Source organism: Salmo trutta, chromosome 27 (genome assembly GCF_901001165.1).
Source record: "Salmo trutta chromosome 27, fSalTru1.1, whole genome shotgun sequence".
Lineage (NCBI taxonomy): Eukaryota > Metazoa > Chordata > Actinopteri > Salmoniformes > Salmonidae > Salmo > Salmo trutta.
Genome location: NC_042983.1, coordinates 17,848,785 through 17,864,030, shown reverse-complemented (window position 1 = coordinate 17,864,030; position 15,246 = coordinate 17,848,785). Strand labels below are relative to the sequence as shown.

Below are 15,246 nucleotides of genomic sequence, written 5' to 3'. Positions count from 1 at the left end.
GCGGTTAGCAGATGTTATTGTGAGTGTAGCAAAATGCTTGTGCTTCTAGTTCCGACAGTGCAGCAAAATCTAACAAGTAATATCTAAAATTCTACAACAAATACCTAATACACACAAATCTAAGTCAAATCTAATCTGGAATAAGAATAGATAACCTGCAACCTTTGAATTACAGGGCCATCACTCTTAACCACTAGGCTACCTGCAGCCCTAGTCTCTGATATGCCAGGCACATTTGTCAATGGATTCCTACAGCTAACGGGATCGATCATTCAAGCGTCCATTTATTCGGTACTTATTCTGAACCAATGTCAAGGTTGACCAGAAAAGGCCTTTTAAGAGTCAAGCACATAGGCTAGCTAGCTTAATAGTCCATATTTTTGTGTTTATGGTTAAGTAAAAGGCCACAAGGCATTGCACAGGTGTCAACACCAGATGAATATTGATCAAATAAAAGACTGCCATTGAATTATGGCAGTTAATTAAAATACTGTCAAGTGTGCCAATGAGGAAGTATACTGTGCTTCTATGTGCTGAACTCTGAACTGTAAGACCCTCTTGGCTACATACTGGTTTGAGGAGCCTGCAAGCATGCCTTATTTACTTTTCCTATTGTATTTGTTTAGTTTGTATGCCAATGTGCTTTGAAGAATGTAATGCATAAGTTGATGAACACAACAACAATAGCCAGCCACTACTCAAGAGCACCCAATGTCTTGGCCAAAAATGACAAGGGGTTCCCCACAAAGGGTGGGGATTTAAAAGCCAGGACATGATAATAGTCTACCTAGCTACGTCGTGAGTCATCATGCCTATACAGTGAGATTCATAGCTAACGTTATAGAAGCTGGATCCGATCAATCAGGAAAGGAAACAACGTTATCACCACATTGAATATTAGCTGGCAATACGAATTTCAATTGACATGAATAACGTACCTAGTTATAGCTAACTACCTCTTCAAAAGGTAACGTTAGACAGTCTGCTAACGTTGGCTAAACAGTTAGTAACAATAGCATGACCTGCTTGTCAAGCCGGCGTTGGCACCTTACTCATGAACATTATTAGCTAAAAATATAATCTGTTTCTACAGCTAAATGTGACTTCATTCATATGTAATTAAATGTTGAGCTAGCTAGTTAACGTTAGCTTTCGGCTATTTAGCTTAACTATAGTCGGTTAGCTAGCTAACGTTAACTACACTCTGTTGTTGCCAAGAAAACATTCGAAATGCAAACGTTGATGCAGAGTAGACTCACCTCCTGCTCAGTGTCCCCCTGCTCAGACACCCCGATTTCACTGGGAAGTTCAGCCAGATCCGTGACCCGAATCAGTCCATCGTGAAGGAAAATAGTCTCTTCCTTCACTGACAGCCACTGGGACGAATCCACGGCCCCGGAGCCCATCTCTCTCTCCCCCGAGAAAAATGCCAGAGAGGTCGAACATCAAAACAAATTCAATATCCGAAATGACAACAACACTACCCGACAGACATGCTGTCAGTCAGATGACAAACTCAAACGTAGTCCGAGCCAGCTACGTTAGCTAACTAATGCCACTCGTACTGCTTAACTACAGTGGCTAGCTGGCTAACATAGGTCGGCCAGCTGATTGCACTGTGTGGGGCAGGTTCTTTATCTACCCGAGGCTAGCTATCAACCGTACTGTACCGTTTTTACAGTGCAGAGTGGATGTGACACTCTGTAAACCGTAATATTTAGAGCGAAGTTTCATAAATAATTGCCTTCTCCTGCTGAACACAACGTCTGAGCATAACCACAACACGACAAGAAAGCATGAAAAATGGCTCCGTTAATGGTCCAACCCCTGTTTATTAGTGACCGGATAGATATTCGAAATACCACAGTTGAGACGCCATGTTTCCTAGGCCAACAGTTCCCAGCATACACTGCAGGTTATCCTACAACAGGGATTTCTAACCTTTTCTAGCATGATAGCTACTCTTCCCCGGGCCATTGGTGTACAACGGGTGTTTTATGTCAATATACCTGGTAAAATAATGTTTAAAACAACACAAAGGGGCACAATTAAATGTAGTATTTCCTGAATTCTGTTTTCTCACAAAAAATGTCCTGGTTTTGGAAGAAAAATATAATGTTTGCTCTCATGATTTAAATTGTTCAAAGAGAAACATCGAGAAGTTATGTTCTGAATCCCTGTTTTTTTTAAGGTAAAAAAAATATATTTGCGTGTATTATTCCCCTTTAACTGCACATGTTGCAAGAGAGTAATTTGTCGGTCTAGAGATGTTTCTGCTGGGCCTTATGGGAAACCGAGGCTTTCTGAAAGCTTCCGCGCTTTCAGCAAATTGTTCCGGGAAATGGGTCAGTACTTGGAGCGTCATTATCTGTTCACAATGCACATGACATTTGCTAGACAGCAATAGGTGTGATTATCAGATAATGTTTTTTTCTCCACTGTTTTTATGTGCATTTCGTGGCGCAGCGGTAAATCGTTGGCTTTAGTAGCCTACAATCAGTTGGAAGACCGGGTTTACATCATGCTTCCCTTTTTAACCTTGAAGTTTGCTATTTTTCCAAACTGAATCTGTAGTATTATTTAGGATGCATAAGACATAGGCTTATACAATACCAAACAAAACAAATTATTTGAACAACAGTGCCGAGAGTGTGGTTTCACATAAAACTATTTTTCTAAATATTGTGCAATCGACCTCACATGTCTGAATGTTCCATAGTTCCCTACTCTACCTGCTAAGCTACCGGTCAGGTGAAATTTATTTTACAAAATCCTAACTATATTTGTAAGTACGTTCAGTAGAGGTCAGTGTTTTTTTAAAGCAGCTTGGAATCGAAGAAAGCCCGAACCATGGCGAAATCAATGGGGTCTCGCATTTTGCAACAAGCAGTTTGAAAAAGCACCTGATCAAACAAACTTCGCACGTCATTGAAGACGTACTTCTGATAAAGCCATACATGCACTGCACACTGCTTCACGCCTGGATCACACCGACAGGTTTTTTTGCATTTTGGTTCGGCAGAAGCACATTCATTTCCAATGGAACGCTGTGTTTGCCTTAAAGCATTGTGTTGCAGAAGCAGTTGCAGTACGTTAGATTTATCGAATGCATGGGTCAATATATGTGTTGACAGAAATGGTAGCGGGTGTCAAATGTTGAACTTTTGTTGCACACATATCCAGATGATGCTTCGTACCATTTTGCGCAATGACACTATATGTGTGACCTGAGAGTGGTACCGCGTGGTGAAACAACACTTCCCACTCATTTTCAATGGAAGAAATGCGGTGAGAAGCGGAGTGGGCGGGACCGTTGGGGTGAGTGAACGTGGTGTGGGAGGGGGTGAAAAAGTTCAACATTTCCCGACTTTATGACCACTGGGCAATGACCAATCATATCGAGTGGTTCCCATGACGAATTTGACACTATGCGAACCATCGCTGGAGACTTTCTTCAATATCAACACTGATCTGAGGACACATGATAGGTGTAGTATTTCATCAAATGAGAGACTTAATTTCAACCAGTAGAGAATGTGGACCCATTCCAGTAGATCATGTGAATTGCTTTATTGAAAGAAGTTCATTATCCAAGTGTTATAAATACATAATACATGCATTATAAATATTATAACTGTAATATATTATACATAGAAGTTCAATTTTTACTTCAATGCACATCTGGTGTGCATTATCAAATCTGAGGAAGAAAGAGGAGGTAGGGAGAGAGGTGTGAGTGTAAAAGACAAAAAGGGAAAGTGGTAAGAACAGGGGAGCAGGGAAGACAACATATGATTAATGAATTATAGTGCTACTAAACTTATTATTCTCTCATGTCATTACAATTACATAATACTGTATCTAGCTGTGTTTCCTAACCAGCCTTGAGCCAAAGGTTATCTTAAGAGCTGGTGAGGTGGCGATGACAAGCCTGGGGGTTGGCATCCTCTCTCACATCAAAACATACCTGCAGACAAGAGACAGATGGAGAGAGTTTTTTTTATTTATTCTAACACTCTCAGTCATCATAATCATCAGGAGGTGAAATGCAAAACTGACCTTGGATCATTAACTCAGGGACTACTACATCTCTATCTGTATTTCAATGTAAAGCATCTCTTTAATAATACTTCCTGTTGACCCGACCAAGTGACCTCTCACCTCTGATCATGCTGTGCCCTCTATGTCTCAGCCAGTTCAGATGCAGGAGGGGTTCAGATGCGGGAGGGGTTCACCGACATGGCTAATATAACCTTGTGGATTTAGGGAGAGACTGTCAATTTAACTACCTTATTTTCTCAATAACAGTGTTCAACAAGAATCTGTGTTTGTGGCCTTACCTGGTGTCCACACTAAGTGGCTGTAGAGTACTTTATACTGAAAAACATGCACAGACACACAAGGACAAACAATATAGCGTAGTTATATAAATAATTAAGTTACTTACTATTCTCCATGGTTGTTCCTCTTGCCTATTCTTTGAAGGTGGAAGGAGCCACAGCTACCCACCTGAGCCTGCTTTCTGATTAATGCTTTCAGATTAATGCACCAGTATGTAGGTGTGGGTTATAGGGTGTCTAATTGTTCAAAATGTTTTCAATATGGGTGACTCTTAAAAGAGCCTGTTTGGTTTTGTATACACATCACCCTTACATGAACAGCACCCTCACCTGACAAGTAGAAATAAAGGGAGAGGAATTGGGAATTGAATGACTGGAAGAATACTCTTATTGATATGTGGATGGCTCTTTAAAAAGTATTCTGGTTGTGCATAGTGTAGTCTATGTTGTTCCCAGGGAACAGCACCCTCTTTGAAAAAGTAGGAAGTGAAGATCTCCCGCACCCAGATTGCCTCCTGTGTTGCATTGTTGGCCCCCATCCTGACAACATCCTGCAGAGCAGCAGACCTCTCCTCTAGCACACGTCTGCAAAGCTGTAGATGCCATCCTGGTCCTCGTGTCCATCCTCAAGAAGTTATGCAGGACACAGGTAGACTTCACACACACCTGAATTCCCGCAGGAGGCAGTCCCAGATGGCCCTGGTCACCCAACCGTGCAGTGCCCTACACGGTAACTGTAGGCATTCGTTTTGAAGGGATCTCCAGTTGCAAGGTATCCATAAGAATATAGAAGATAATGTAATTATTAGACTTCCATCACCAGGTCATTGTGGATTACTAAAGTCAATTCAATTGATTGAACATGATTTGGAAAGGCCTACACCTGTCTATATAAAGGTCCCACAGTTGACAGTGCCTGTCAGAGCAAAAACCAAGCCATGAGGTCAAAGGAATTGTCCATAGACCTCCGAGACAGGATTGTGTCGAGGCACATATCTGGGGAAGGGCACCAAATCATTTCTGCAGCATTGAAGGTCCCCAAGAAAACAGTGGCCTCCATCATTCTTAAATGGAAGAAGTTTGGAGCTCCAGAGTTCCTCTATGGAGATGGGAGAACATTCCAGAAGGACAACCATCTCTGGAGTACTCCACCAATCAGGCCTTTATGGTAGAGTGGCCAGACGGAAGCTACTCCTCAGTAAAAGGCACGACAGCCCGCTTGGAGTTTGCCAAAAGGCACCTAAAGACTCTCAGACCATGAAAAACAAGATTGAACTATTTGGCCTGAATGCCAAGGGTCACGTCTGGAGGAAACCAAGCACGATAAGTACGATGAAGCATGGTGGTGGCAGCATCATGCTGTGGGGATGTTTTTCAGCGGCAGGGACTGGGAGACTAGTCAGGAAAGACAACATCCTGCAGATGTAAATGTAAAATAGTTTACCTTTATTGTACCACAATTATAGAATATTCTATTTGTTTATACAACATGCATAATAGGCCTATAAAAAGCACTTATGATAGCTTGGTTCTCGTAACTAAATTTTTTTACCCGTTTCAGGGAAATATGAATACATTAAGATCCTTGATGAAAACCTGCTCCACAGCTCTCAGGTCCTCAGACTGGGGCAAAGGTTCACCTTCTAACAGGACAACGGCCCTAAGCACACAGCCAAGACAACGCAGGAGTGGTTTCGGAACAAGTCTCTGAATGTCCTTGAGTGGCCCCGCCAGAACCTGGACTTGAACCCGATCAAACATCTCTGGAGAGACCTGAAAATAGCTGTGCAGCGACCCCTCCCATCTAACCTGACAGAGCTTGAAAGAATCTACAGAGAAGAATGGGAGAAACTCCCTAAATACAGGTGTGTCAAGCTTGTAGCGTCATACCCAAGAATACTTGAGGCTGTAATCCCTGTCAAAGGTGCTTCAACAAAGTATTTAGTAAAGGGTCTACTAACTTTTTTGTACATTTGCAAAAATTACTAAAAACCTGTTTTTGCTTTGTCATTATGGGGTATTGTGTGTAGATTGATGAGGGGGAAAAAAACATTTTAATTTCAATTTTAGAATAAGGTTGTAACGTACAAAATGTGGAAAAAGTCAAGGGGTCTAAATACTTTCTGAGTCCACTGTAAATACCACTTGAAGTTTGATGATGAGTTGATCATTTGAATCAGCTGTGTAGTGCTAAGGCAGAAACAAAAAATATGCACCCCTTTGAGTCCACAGGACCAGGTTTAAGAACCACTGCTCTTTATTGGGACCTCTTCATCTGCAGACATGCTTTCACAGCCCTCTAAGGACAGAAAACAACACAAGAAACAGACTTCATTATTCTCAAATTAGATAGTACTGAATATTATCTCTGTCCTCACTTCGAGGAACTGGAACTACACAAACATACCTGTCCTATCCAGAATAGCCTACTCTCTCCCTTATTTGACAGTTGGAATTGCTATCCTTTCACCCTCCTCCATGGCTGTTAGCTGGTAACCAACAAGTGCATTTGGAGTTTGTGTTTAGCTAACTAATATGAAGTTAGGTAGCTGGTGATACTTAATTCACTTAGCTAGCTAGCTAGCTAGCTATACAGTATGTAAAGTTGGCTAGATAGCTAGCTAGCTACATTAGCAGCTCATTTGAGTTAGCCTGCACTGTTGTTGACATTTTCAAAATATATTTACTTATTTCAAATCTGAATTTATTTGTCACATGCGCCGAAAAGTGAAATGCTTACTTACAAGCCCTTTACCAGCAATGCAGTTAAGAAAAAAATTGAAAAGTGTTAAAGTATTTACTAAAATAAACCAAATAAATATTTGACATTTTTTTAAAGAAAAATAGAAAAATAACTAATAATTAAGGAGCAACAATAAAATAACAGTAGCGAGGCTATATACAGGGGGTACCGGTACAGAGTCAATGTGCGGGGGCAGTTAGTCGGGGTAATTGAGGTAATATGTACATATAGGTATAATAAACAAAGAGTAGCATCGGTGTAAAAGAAGGGGGAGGGGCAGCAATGCAAATAGTCTGGGTGGCAATTTAATTAGATGTTCAGGAGTCTTTTGGCTTGGGGGTAGAAGCTGTTTAGACGCCTCTAGGACCTAGACTTGGTGCTCAGGTACCGCTTGCAGTGCAGTAGCAGAGAGAGTCTATGACTAGGGTGGCTGGAGTCTTTGACAATTGTTAAGGCCTTCCTATGACACCGCCTGGTATAGAGGTCCTGGATGGCAGGAAGCTTGGTCCCAGTGATGTACTGGGCCGAACGCACTACCTGCTGTAGTGCCTTGCGGTCGGAGGCCGAGCAGTTGCCATACCAGGGAGTGATGCAACCAGTCAGGATGCTCTCGATGGTGCAGCTGTAGAACCTTTTGAGAATCTGAAGACCCATGCCAAATCTTTTCAGTCTCCTGAGGGGGAATAGGTTTTGTCGTGCCCTCTTCACGACTGTCTTGGTGTGCTTGGACCATGTTAGTTTGTTGGTGATGTGGACACCAAGGAACTTGAAGCTCTCAACCTGCTCCACTACAGCCCCGTCGATGAGAATGGGGGCGTGCTCTGTCCTCTATTTCCTATAGTCCACAATCATCTCCTTTGTCTTCATCACGTTGAGGGAGAGGTTTTTGTCCTGGCACCACACTGCCAGGTCTCTGACCTCCTCCCTATAGGCTGCCTCGTCGTTGTCTGTGATCAGGCCTACCACTGTTGTGTCATTGGCAAACTTAATGATGGTGTTGGAGTCATGCTTGGCCGTGCAGTCATGAGTGTTCAGGGAGTACAGGTGGGGACTGAGCACGCACCCCTGAGGGGCCCATGTTGAGGATCAGCGTGGCGGATGTGTTGTTACCTGAAACCTATAGCAGTAGCCATTGCACGGATTGCGGGAGACAATGCCATCCTGTCTGATGTTCAGACTCTGCTTGCAGATGTAAGAGAATAAATCCTGCCCTGCCCACTTCACTGTTGCTCCAAGCAGAGGAAACTGCAGTTCTGAAATACATCAAAAAGCATGAAGACTTCTGCCTGAAGCCCATACACGCCACAGCGTACATGTTGGACCTCAAGCATGTTGGCAAGAGCATTCTGTCTGGTGCAGAGATCAACAAGGCCTTTGGTGTAATCACTACCGTGTCACGCCACCTTGGCCTGCATGAGGGTAAGGTTCTTCGCAGTCTGGCGAATTACACTTCCAAGCAAGGGCTTTGGGATGGAGATGCAATATGGCAATTGTGCCAACATATCTCATCAGCCACCTGGTGGAAGGGACTTTGTGAATCTGAGGCTCTTTCCCCTGTTTCCTCCAAATCCCACCAGCATCAGCCGCATCAGAGCGCAACTGGTCTTTGTTTGGGAACACACATACCAAAGCACGTAACAGGCTGACCAAATCAAGGGTTGAAAAATTGGTGGCCATCCTGGCAAATTTGAGGCTTTTTGAGCCTGACAACAAGCCATCCTCAAGGTTGGAAAGTGACAGTGAAAATGAGGCCTTAGAGTCTGATGTTCAAGAGGTGGACATTGAGGAGGTCCAGGGAGAAGACATGGAAGCCTGAGAGGAAAACAACCAAAGCTTTAGTTTCTAGACTATCATTTTACAGATGTATGTTGAAAACGTTTTTGGGAGATGCGATGGATCATTGGGGATCATTCAATATTCCATTTCTTTTGTTTTTTTGTTGTTCAGTGAAATCATCCCATGTGAAGAGTCAACTCATTTAATTAAAGTTCGATTTGTAACTGAATAGTTTTTTTATTTATATTGTTAGGATTTAATCATTTGCAATTATGTCTACTTATGATAAGGTAAAAGGTTTATGCTTCTGTCTCCATATGACATGGTAAATATATCCAATGCAAAAAAAAACCAATCTACATTTAAATGGTATTAATATTAATTTGCATATATTTACATTCATTTCCATATATCCCTGTTAATTCCCACGGAAAGTTTCCACCTCTGAATATTCCCCAAAATGTGCAACCATAGGCAGAACTAATGACCAGTGTATCAGGTCAAGTAAGTTTCTAATACTTTGTAGCATTAGTTGTGCAAATTTTAAGTTGATGCATTAGAGGTGAATTTAACCCTGTCTCACCTACTTAATGTACTAATCACTAACATTAGCGTAACACCGTGTCATAAAAATCTGATTTCTCCTCAACACAACCAAATACATTTAAAAAATAATTCTGTGGTTAATAATTATGTCTGAAACGCCTCCAATCATTGAGACTAAAAAACACCACAAATCAAATCAAAGTTTATTTGTCACGTGCGCTGAATACAACAGGTGTAGACCTTACAGTGAAATGCTTATTTACAGGCCCTAACCAACAGTGCAATTTAAGTAAAAAATAGGTATTAGGTGAACAATAGATAAGTTAAGAAATAAAAAACAACCGTAAAAAGACAGTAGCGAGGCTATATACAGGCACCGGTTAGTCGGGCTAATTTAGGTAGTATATACATGTAGGTATGGTTAAAGTGACTATGCATATATGATAAACAGAGAGTAGCAGTAGCATAAAAGAGGGGTTGGTGGATTTTTTCTTAAAAAATAATATTCATGTCTAACTTTGTAAGTTGTACAAAGAATCTTTGTCCTTCCAGGCCAGACCTCAAAGTGACACAGAGAGTGAGGTCCTCACCTGTCAAAACAGGAAATTCAAATGCAGCTAACCACTGCAAACTTTCAAATAGGGGAGTTCAAAAGAGAAAATGCAGCATTCAGACAATCTCTCTCCGTGATTGAAGGTAAGCTTTCCTGTTTGTGGATGCTCCCACTGAATATTCTCACCATGCATGCAAGTCCAGGTATAGTTGTGTATATACCAATAGATACCAGTTGTATAGTTTCTACCCATCTATTAGTTGAATGCATATTGCATGCAAGTGTAATGATAGCACATTATGTTTTATATTTTCAGAGTTGCCACGTTTGCTCCAGGAGGTGAAAAACCTAGAGAGGGAAAGAATGAGACACACAATTTGAAAGGGTGTGTGTGTGTGTGTGTGTGTGTGTGTTTGGTTTAAGCATGATGACCAGAATATGAGGGGTAGAGGTTGAGAGTAGGAAGGAGGATTAGAAGTTGGAAGGAGGTGGTTGAATCAATCTGTATTCACTTTCTCTAACTGTCTGTCATATTGTGTGTTCACAGACATCATGGTTAGTGGATCCCCAGCCATCTCCAAAACTCACAATGGTGAGAGAGGAAACAGTTTCTAATGGTGTGTGTGTGTTTGGTTTAAGCATGATGATCAGAATATGAGGAGGATTAGAGATTGAGAGTAGGAGGGATTATTAGAAGTGGTAAGGAGGTGGTTGAATGAAGCTGTATTAAATCTCTTAACTGTCTGTCATACTGTGTGTTCCCAGACATCATGGCTGGACCCTCCAACCCACAAAAGCAGCACTCCAAGACATAGTCGTCACAACCCTACCAGACAGCATGGTAGGGTAACTTCAAACCTTGAACTGTAAAGCGGGGATGCAAACTAGTCACAATTTGAATACAAAAGCAGGTGTATTAACATTGTAACAACTCAGCAAGCAGAAAAATACTGTATGCATGTGCAGTTTTGCTTAATTTAATGTAAATGTTTAATGCATATTGTAGTACAATGATAATTTGTCTTAATTTATAGAGTGCCATATAGGATTATGCAAAACATGTTCACAAAACTATTTCTCGTTAACTACTAATACTATCTAACGGAGTACAGCAAGCAAACAACTTGAGTCATGGCAGAAAGGACTACAATAATGGTTTTATAATTCAAATACATTTACTTACTTAAAGGAGTGGTTCATCGAAAAATACTTTTAACCTCATTAGAACATTTACCTAGGCATTAGCCTTCACCAGAGACAGTTTTTAGGTTAGTTGGATCAGAATTTAGACTTCTGCAATTTTATTTCAAAATGCGACATTTACGATTTTATCTAGAATGTATGAAAAACTATATGTATTTATCTTCACTTTATGCAACAAATGTTGTCTCGTCATTGAATTGCCCAAAAACAATCTGTTTTGCTTTAAACATGTTACAAAAACCAGCCTACTAGAGCTAATGTTTTCTTCAGTTTGTGACTCTGACCCAAGTCGCGGGCTCAGATTTTAAAGAAAAAATTACCAGTATCATTGGGAAATATTAGGCTAGGTAAATATTTTAGCAAAGTAATCTTATCAAGATTTTAACTACAAGGGCTATTGCAGTGATTGGAGGCACCTTTGGTGTCTTTCGAAGGTATTTATGATAAACTTTGACATTAAATGGGGTTTCTATGGGAGAGGGCGAAGTATAATTCGCTGATGAGCTAAACTAAATACTGACCCAACCAACCTAAAAACTGTCTCTGGTGAAGGCTAATACCTAGGAAAATGTTCTAGTGAGATTAAACATTTTTCGATGAACCACCCCTTTAACATAGTTGATGAAAACATTAAACAAGGCAATACAACAGTTTACATTTCAAGATAATACTTTATGAGCAAAGCATTTATCTAAACATGAATCTGAGAGGTAGGCAGAGAACATTCGCTTGACTAAGTCCAAAACTCAAATCTAATATACTGTACTTAGAAAGGGGGAGAAAGATAGAAGGGGAGAGTGACTAAGCGAGTGAGACAGAGAGAAAGAAGGAGATAAGAGTTGTATAGTTACCACATGGCTGGGGGATAGGACTACATCCATCATCAACGGTGACCACGTGACGTCAAAAACAATGTTTTGTTAAATTTGTAGTATTTCTCGAGAAATTCTGTATTCTGAAACATTTTACAATCACGGATAATGATGTTAATTATCTATTCATATTTGTGTTCTGCAAAGTCCTAATATCAGTAACAATAATGGTTTTGTCCGAATACTCGGCACACCCCTATTAAAGACATACTGGGGATGATTGCGCTAACAAGGCAAGGGTTTTTTAGAACAGGTGCACACAAACTGGAAGTCAGAGCAAATCCTGATATTAAAATACTGTATTGATTTCGGATATCATTTTTTTAAATATTCTAATATGCAAAAAACTAAGTTTCTGTCCATCACAAAGGAAAGTTTGAATACATTGTTGATAACTACTACAGTACTGTGCAAATAGCACATTTTGACCACAGCTTCTAAAGGCCCAAAATCATGTGTAACTGGCTTATGTATTTTATTAAAGTTATTGTTTTATGATGTTTTACATGTGGAACTGGCAGAGGGTGTTAAACTTCAAGCGAACATTATCACTCGACTGAGCAAAGAACCATCAAAGTGCATTTCTTAGCTCATGACAGATCTGTTTCCCAGAGGTGATGGCCGTCTCTTCGTTGACAGGCATTTGCAGTAAGTTGCTTAGTCATTTTTTTGTATAAATACTGTACAATAACATGTCAAATTATGAAATATAAGACTTTTACTTCAAAATACAGCAGAACTACTAAATGGCCAAAAAGGGGTTTTGTTGTCTATTTTATTATTTTATTTTATTATTTATTTATTACAAGAGTGTGAATGTGTGTAACCTGATCTCAGGTCTATTAGTTTGTGCCAAGACTGTTGATTAATTTGGGGTTAGGCAGGCTATTATGTACTCAAAGCAAATTTGTTTAAACCATCTTTTCTTTTTCTCCACAGCCTTTTTAATTAGGCGAAACCAGATGGAGAAGGATGTCTTAAAAATAATTTAATCGAAGCTTGAATCAAAATTGCTTAAGTCCAAGATTTAGGTTTAAAACTGCTTTTTTTTTACTCAAAGGGAGTAACTTGGAGGCTAAGGCCTAACTTTTTGATTTGTTAATTCAGTGAAAAAGTATTAAAATTGATAATTTTTCAAATATGATGTCCTCATATCTGTCAACTTCTTAATGTACACTGAACAAAAACATTTCAAGTCTACTATAGTTATTGCTGTAGTATCACTATAAGATTGCTATAATATTACCATAAGATATACCATTAGTATATTGGTATAGTAGTGTATAGTGTTAGTTATTGCTATAGTATCACTATAAGATGATGGTATAGTATTCCTTTAAGATTACTATAGTTATTCTATAGTATGTCTGAATTTACCATAAGAATGCTATAGAATGTGAAAAGTGTTTCTGTGATATTTGTATAATATTCTTCTATAGTAATCTTATAGGATCACTATAATATTGCTATAGTTATTACTATAAGTTTGCTATAGTTATTCTATAGTATGTCTGAATTTTCCACAAGGATACTACGTTTTTTAGTGTTATTTATATAATACTCTTTATAGTAATCAGTGGCGGTTCTAGACCATTTCAACTGGGGGGGGCCAAGCTGGGGCCAGTTGTACTGTTAGAGGGGCCAGTTACATTAGACATTATTGTTGTCATATCGTTTTGCATGTGGTACGATACTGTTGTGTTCCGCCTAAAGCCGTCCCTCTAGAAAATGTGGGTTAAATTAGTGTTCCGCGTTGCCACTGTCTAATAACGGATGTAAAAAAAGAACGATAGCAAAAATTTGTTATGTAAAAATTATTTCATACTCCACATTTAGGGGGGCCACAAGGGGGTCCAAAATTGTTGTCACAGGGGCACTGGCCCCCTCTGGCCCACCGCCCAGAACCGCTAGTGATAGTAATCCTATAGTGCTTTTTGTAAGGGGTGCTCCAAATCTTTTTGAAATCGGAGCATCTGCAACTGTAATTTAACATCACGAGCTGAACCTGTATCATTTTCCTGTCTTGCCACAGCACTGAACCGGGACACATTGAAGCATATGATTGGTCTAGTTTTGTAAGGGATCAAAGGGATTTGATGCATGTTTTGAAGAAACGCCTCTCAAAATTAGTGGAGTTGAATGGAGCGAGAGAACGTTCTCTGCTGAGTTTAGAAAACTAAAAAGAGTAGCATGATAGCGCTGTTTTATGTACAATGTTGTCAACAAAATTAGGTTGCTGTTACTTCTGTCCATATTGCTGAATGCAGCCTTTTGACAGCATGTACTAAAATCGATTTAATCCACTTGGTCCCTTCGTTTGGTGATTGGCATTTAGGCTGTGACAACGAAAAGGCAGCAGGTAGACCTACATGCAGTACGTTTTAGCAGGGAAGTTTGGTACGGTGGCCTGATTTGTAACTATGAAATCAATTTGTCAAACAGATAGTGAACCGAAAAGTGTACGTTTGATTCTAAAGGGACGATTAATATAACAATTATTTGGTTAGTGTGTAGGGGCAGATTTATATAATTAATTCTTCAATTTCATTAACTATTTACTTTATTCTGATCAGTGGAACAATTATCATTCTTAACAATGGGCTAAAATATAGGGTAACTACCGTTCTTGTCAGCAAGAACACTACAGTTATTCCACTTTGTGTCCTTAATCTGAAATCAGTCTATAGACAAGTAGAATGCAATCTATGATTTGGTTACCCAATGCCATCAACCATAAATATTATCTCCTGTGCAGAACCTTGGCGTAGTGGTAACACTCCCCGGTACGTGTCGCATGCAACTTTCCACCTGAGAACAGGGATTAATCTGTTTTCAACCTTCCCACTGTTTCTAGCATTTGCCCGTCTCCCCACATTTCATTTTTGTCAGTGTCAAACCACCTAAAAAAAATAAAAAATATTAGCCTTCTTTAAATTTCATCCCCTAAAAATCTCAAAGTAACAATGTCAAATTGAGTGTTAATTTAATGTTCAAAATACCCTGAATACACCTGACCAGTGTCATATGCTTAAGCCATGTGAAAATATGTAGAATTGCAGGAAATTAGCTTTAAAACCGTACAATTGTACATATAGGGGTTGTGTCAGGGGGCAAAGAAATTCACATAACAAATCTCACTCCAAGCATTTTTCAAAAGTTGGCAACCCTGTTTAAGCCAGTAGTGGCTAACCAGGGGTGGGATAATGTCAATGT

General features: G+C 39.8%; 1 protein-coding gene and 1 long non-coding RNA gene across 6 annotated transcripts in view; one reads left to right on the top strand and one right to left on the bottom strand.

Annotated features, from left to right (window-relative positions):
• Window positions 1-1,923, bottom strand: part of LOC115164495 (probable E3 ubiquitin-protein ligase HECTD4) — a 57,946-nt gene extending 56,023 nt beyond the window's left edge. For all 4 annotated transcript variants that reach the window (XM_029717033.1, XM_029717035.1, XM_029717034.1 and 1 more), the window contains exon 1: window positions 1,260-1,923. In XM_029717033.1, the coding sequence (XP_029572893.1) occupies window positions 1,260-1,406 (147 nt within the window). In that variant the 5' untranslated portion in view covers window positions 1,407-1,923. The remainder of the gene's footprint in view (window positions 1-1,259) is intronic.
• Window positions 1,924-2,282: 359 nt separating this feature from the next.
• LOC115164494 (uncharacterized) lies at window positions 2,283-13,177 on the top strand. 2 transcript variants are annotated; one of them, XR_003869933.1, is made up of 6 exons: window positions 2,283-2,345; window positions 9,958-10,101; window positions 10,275-10,550; window positions 10,724-10,799; window positions 12,555-12,681; window positions 12,973-13,177. It is a non-coding gene; the product is annotated as an uncharacterized LOC115164494 (long non-coding RNA). The 2 variants fall into 2 exon arrangements; XR_003869932.1 differs by having other exon boundaries at window positions 9,958-10,550.
• The last annotated feature ends 2,069 nt before the right edge of the window (window positions 13,178-15,246 follow it).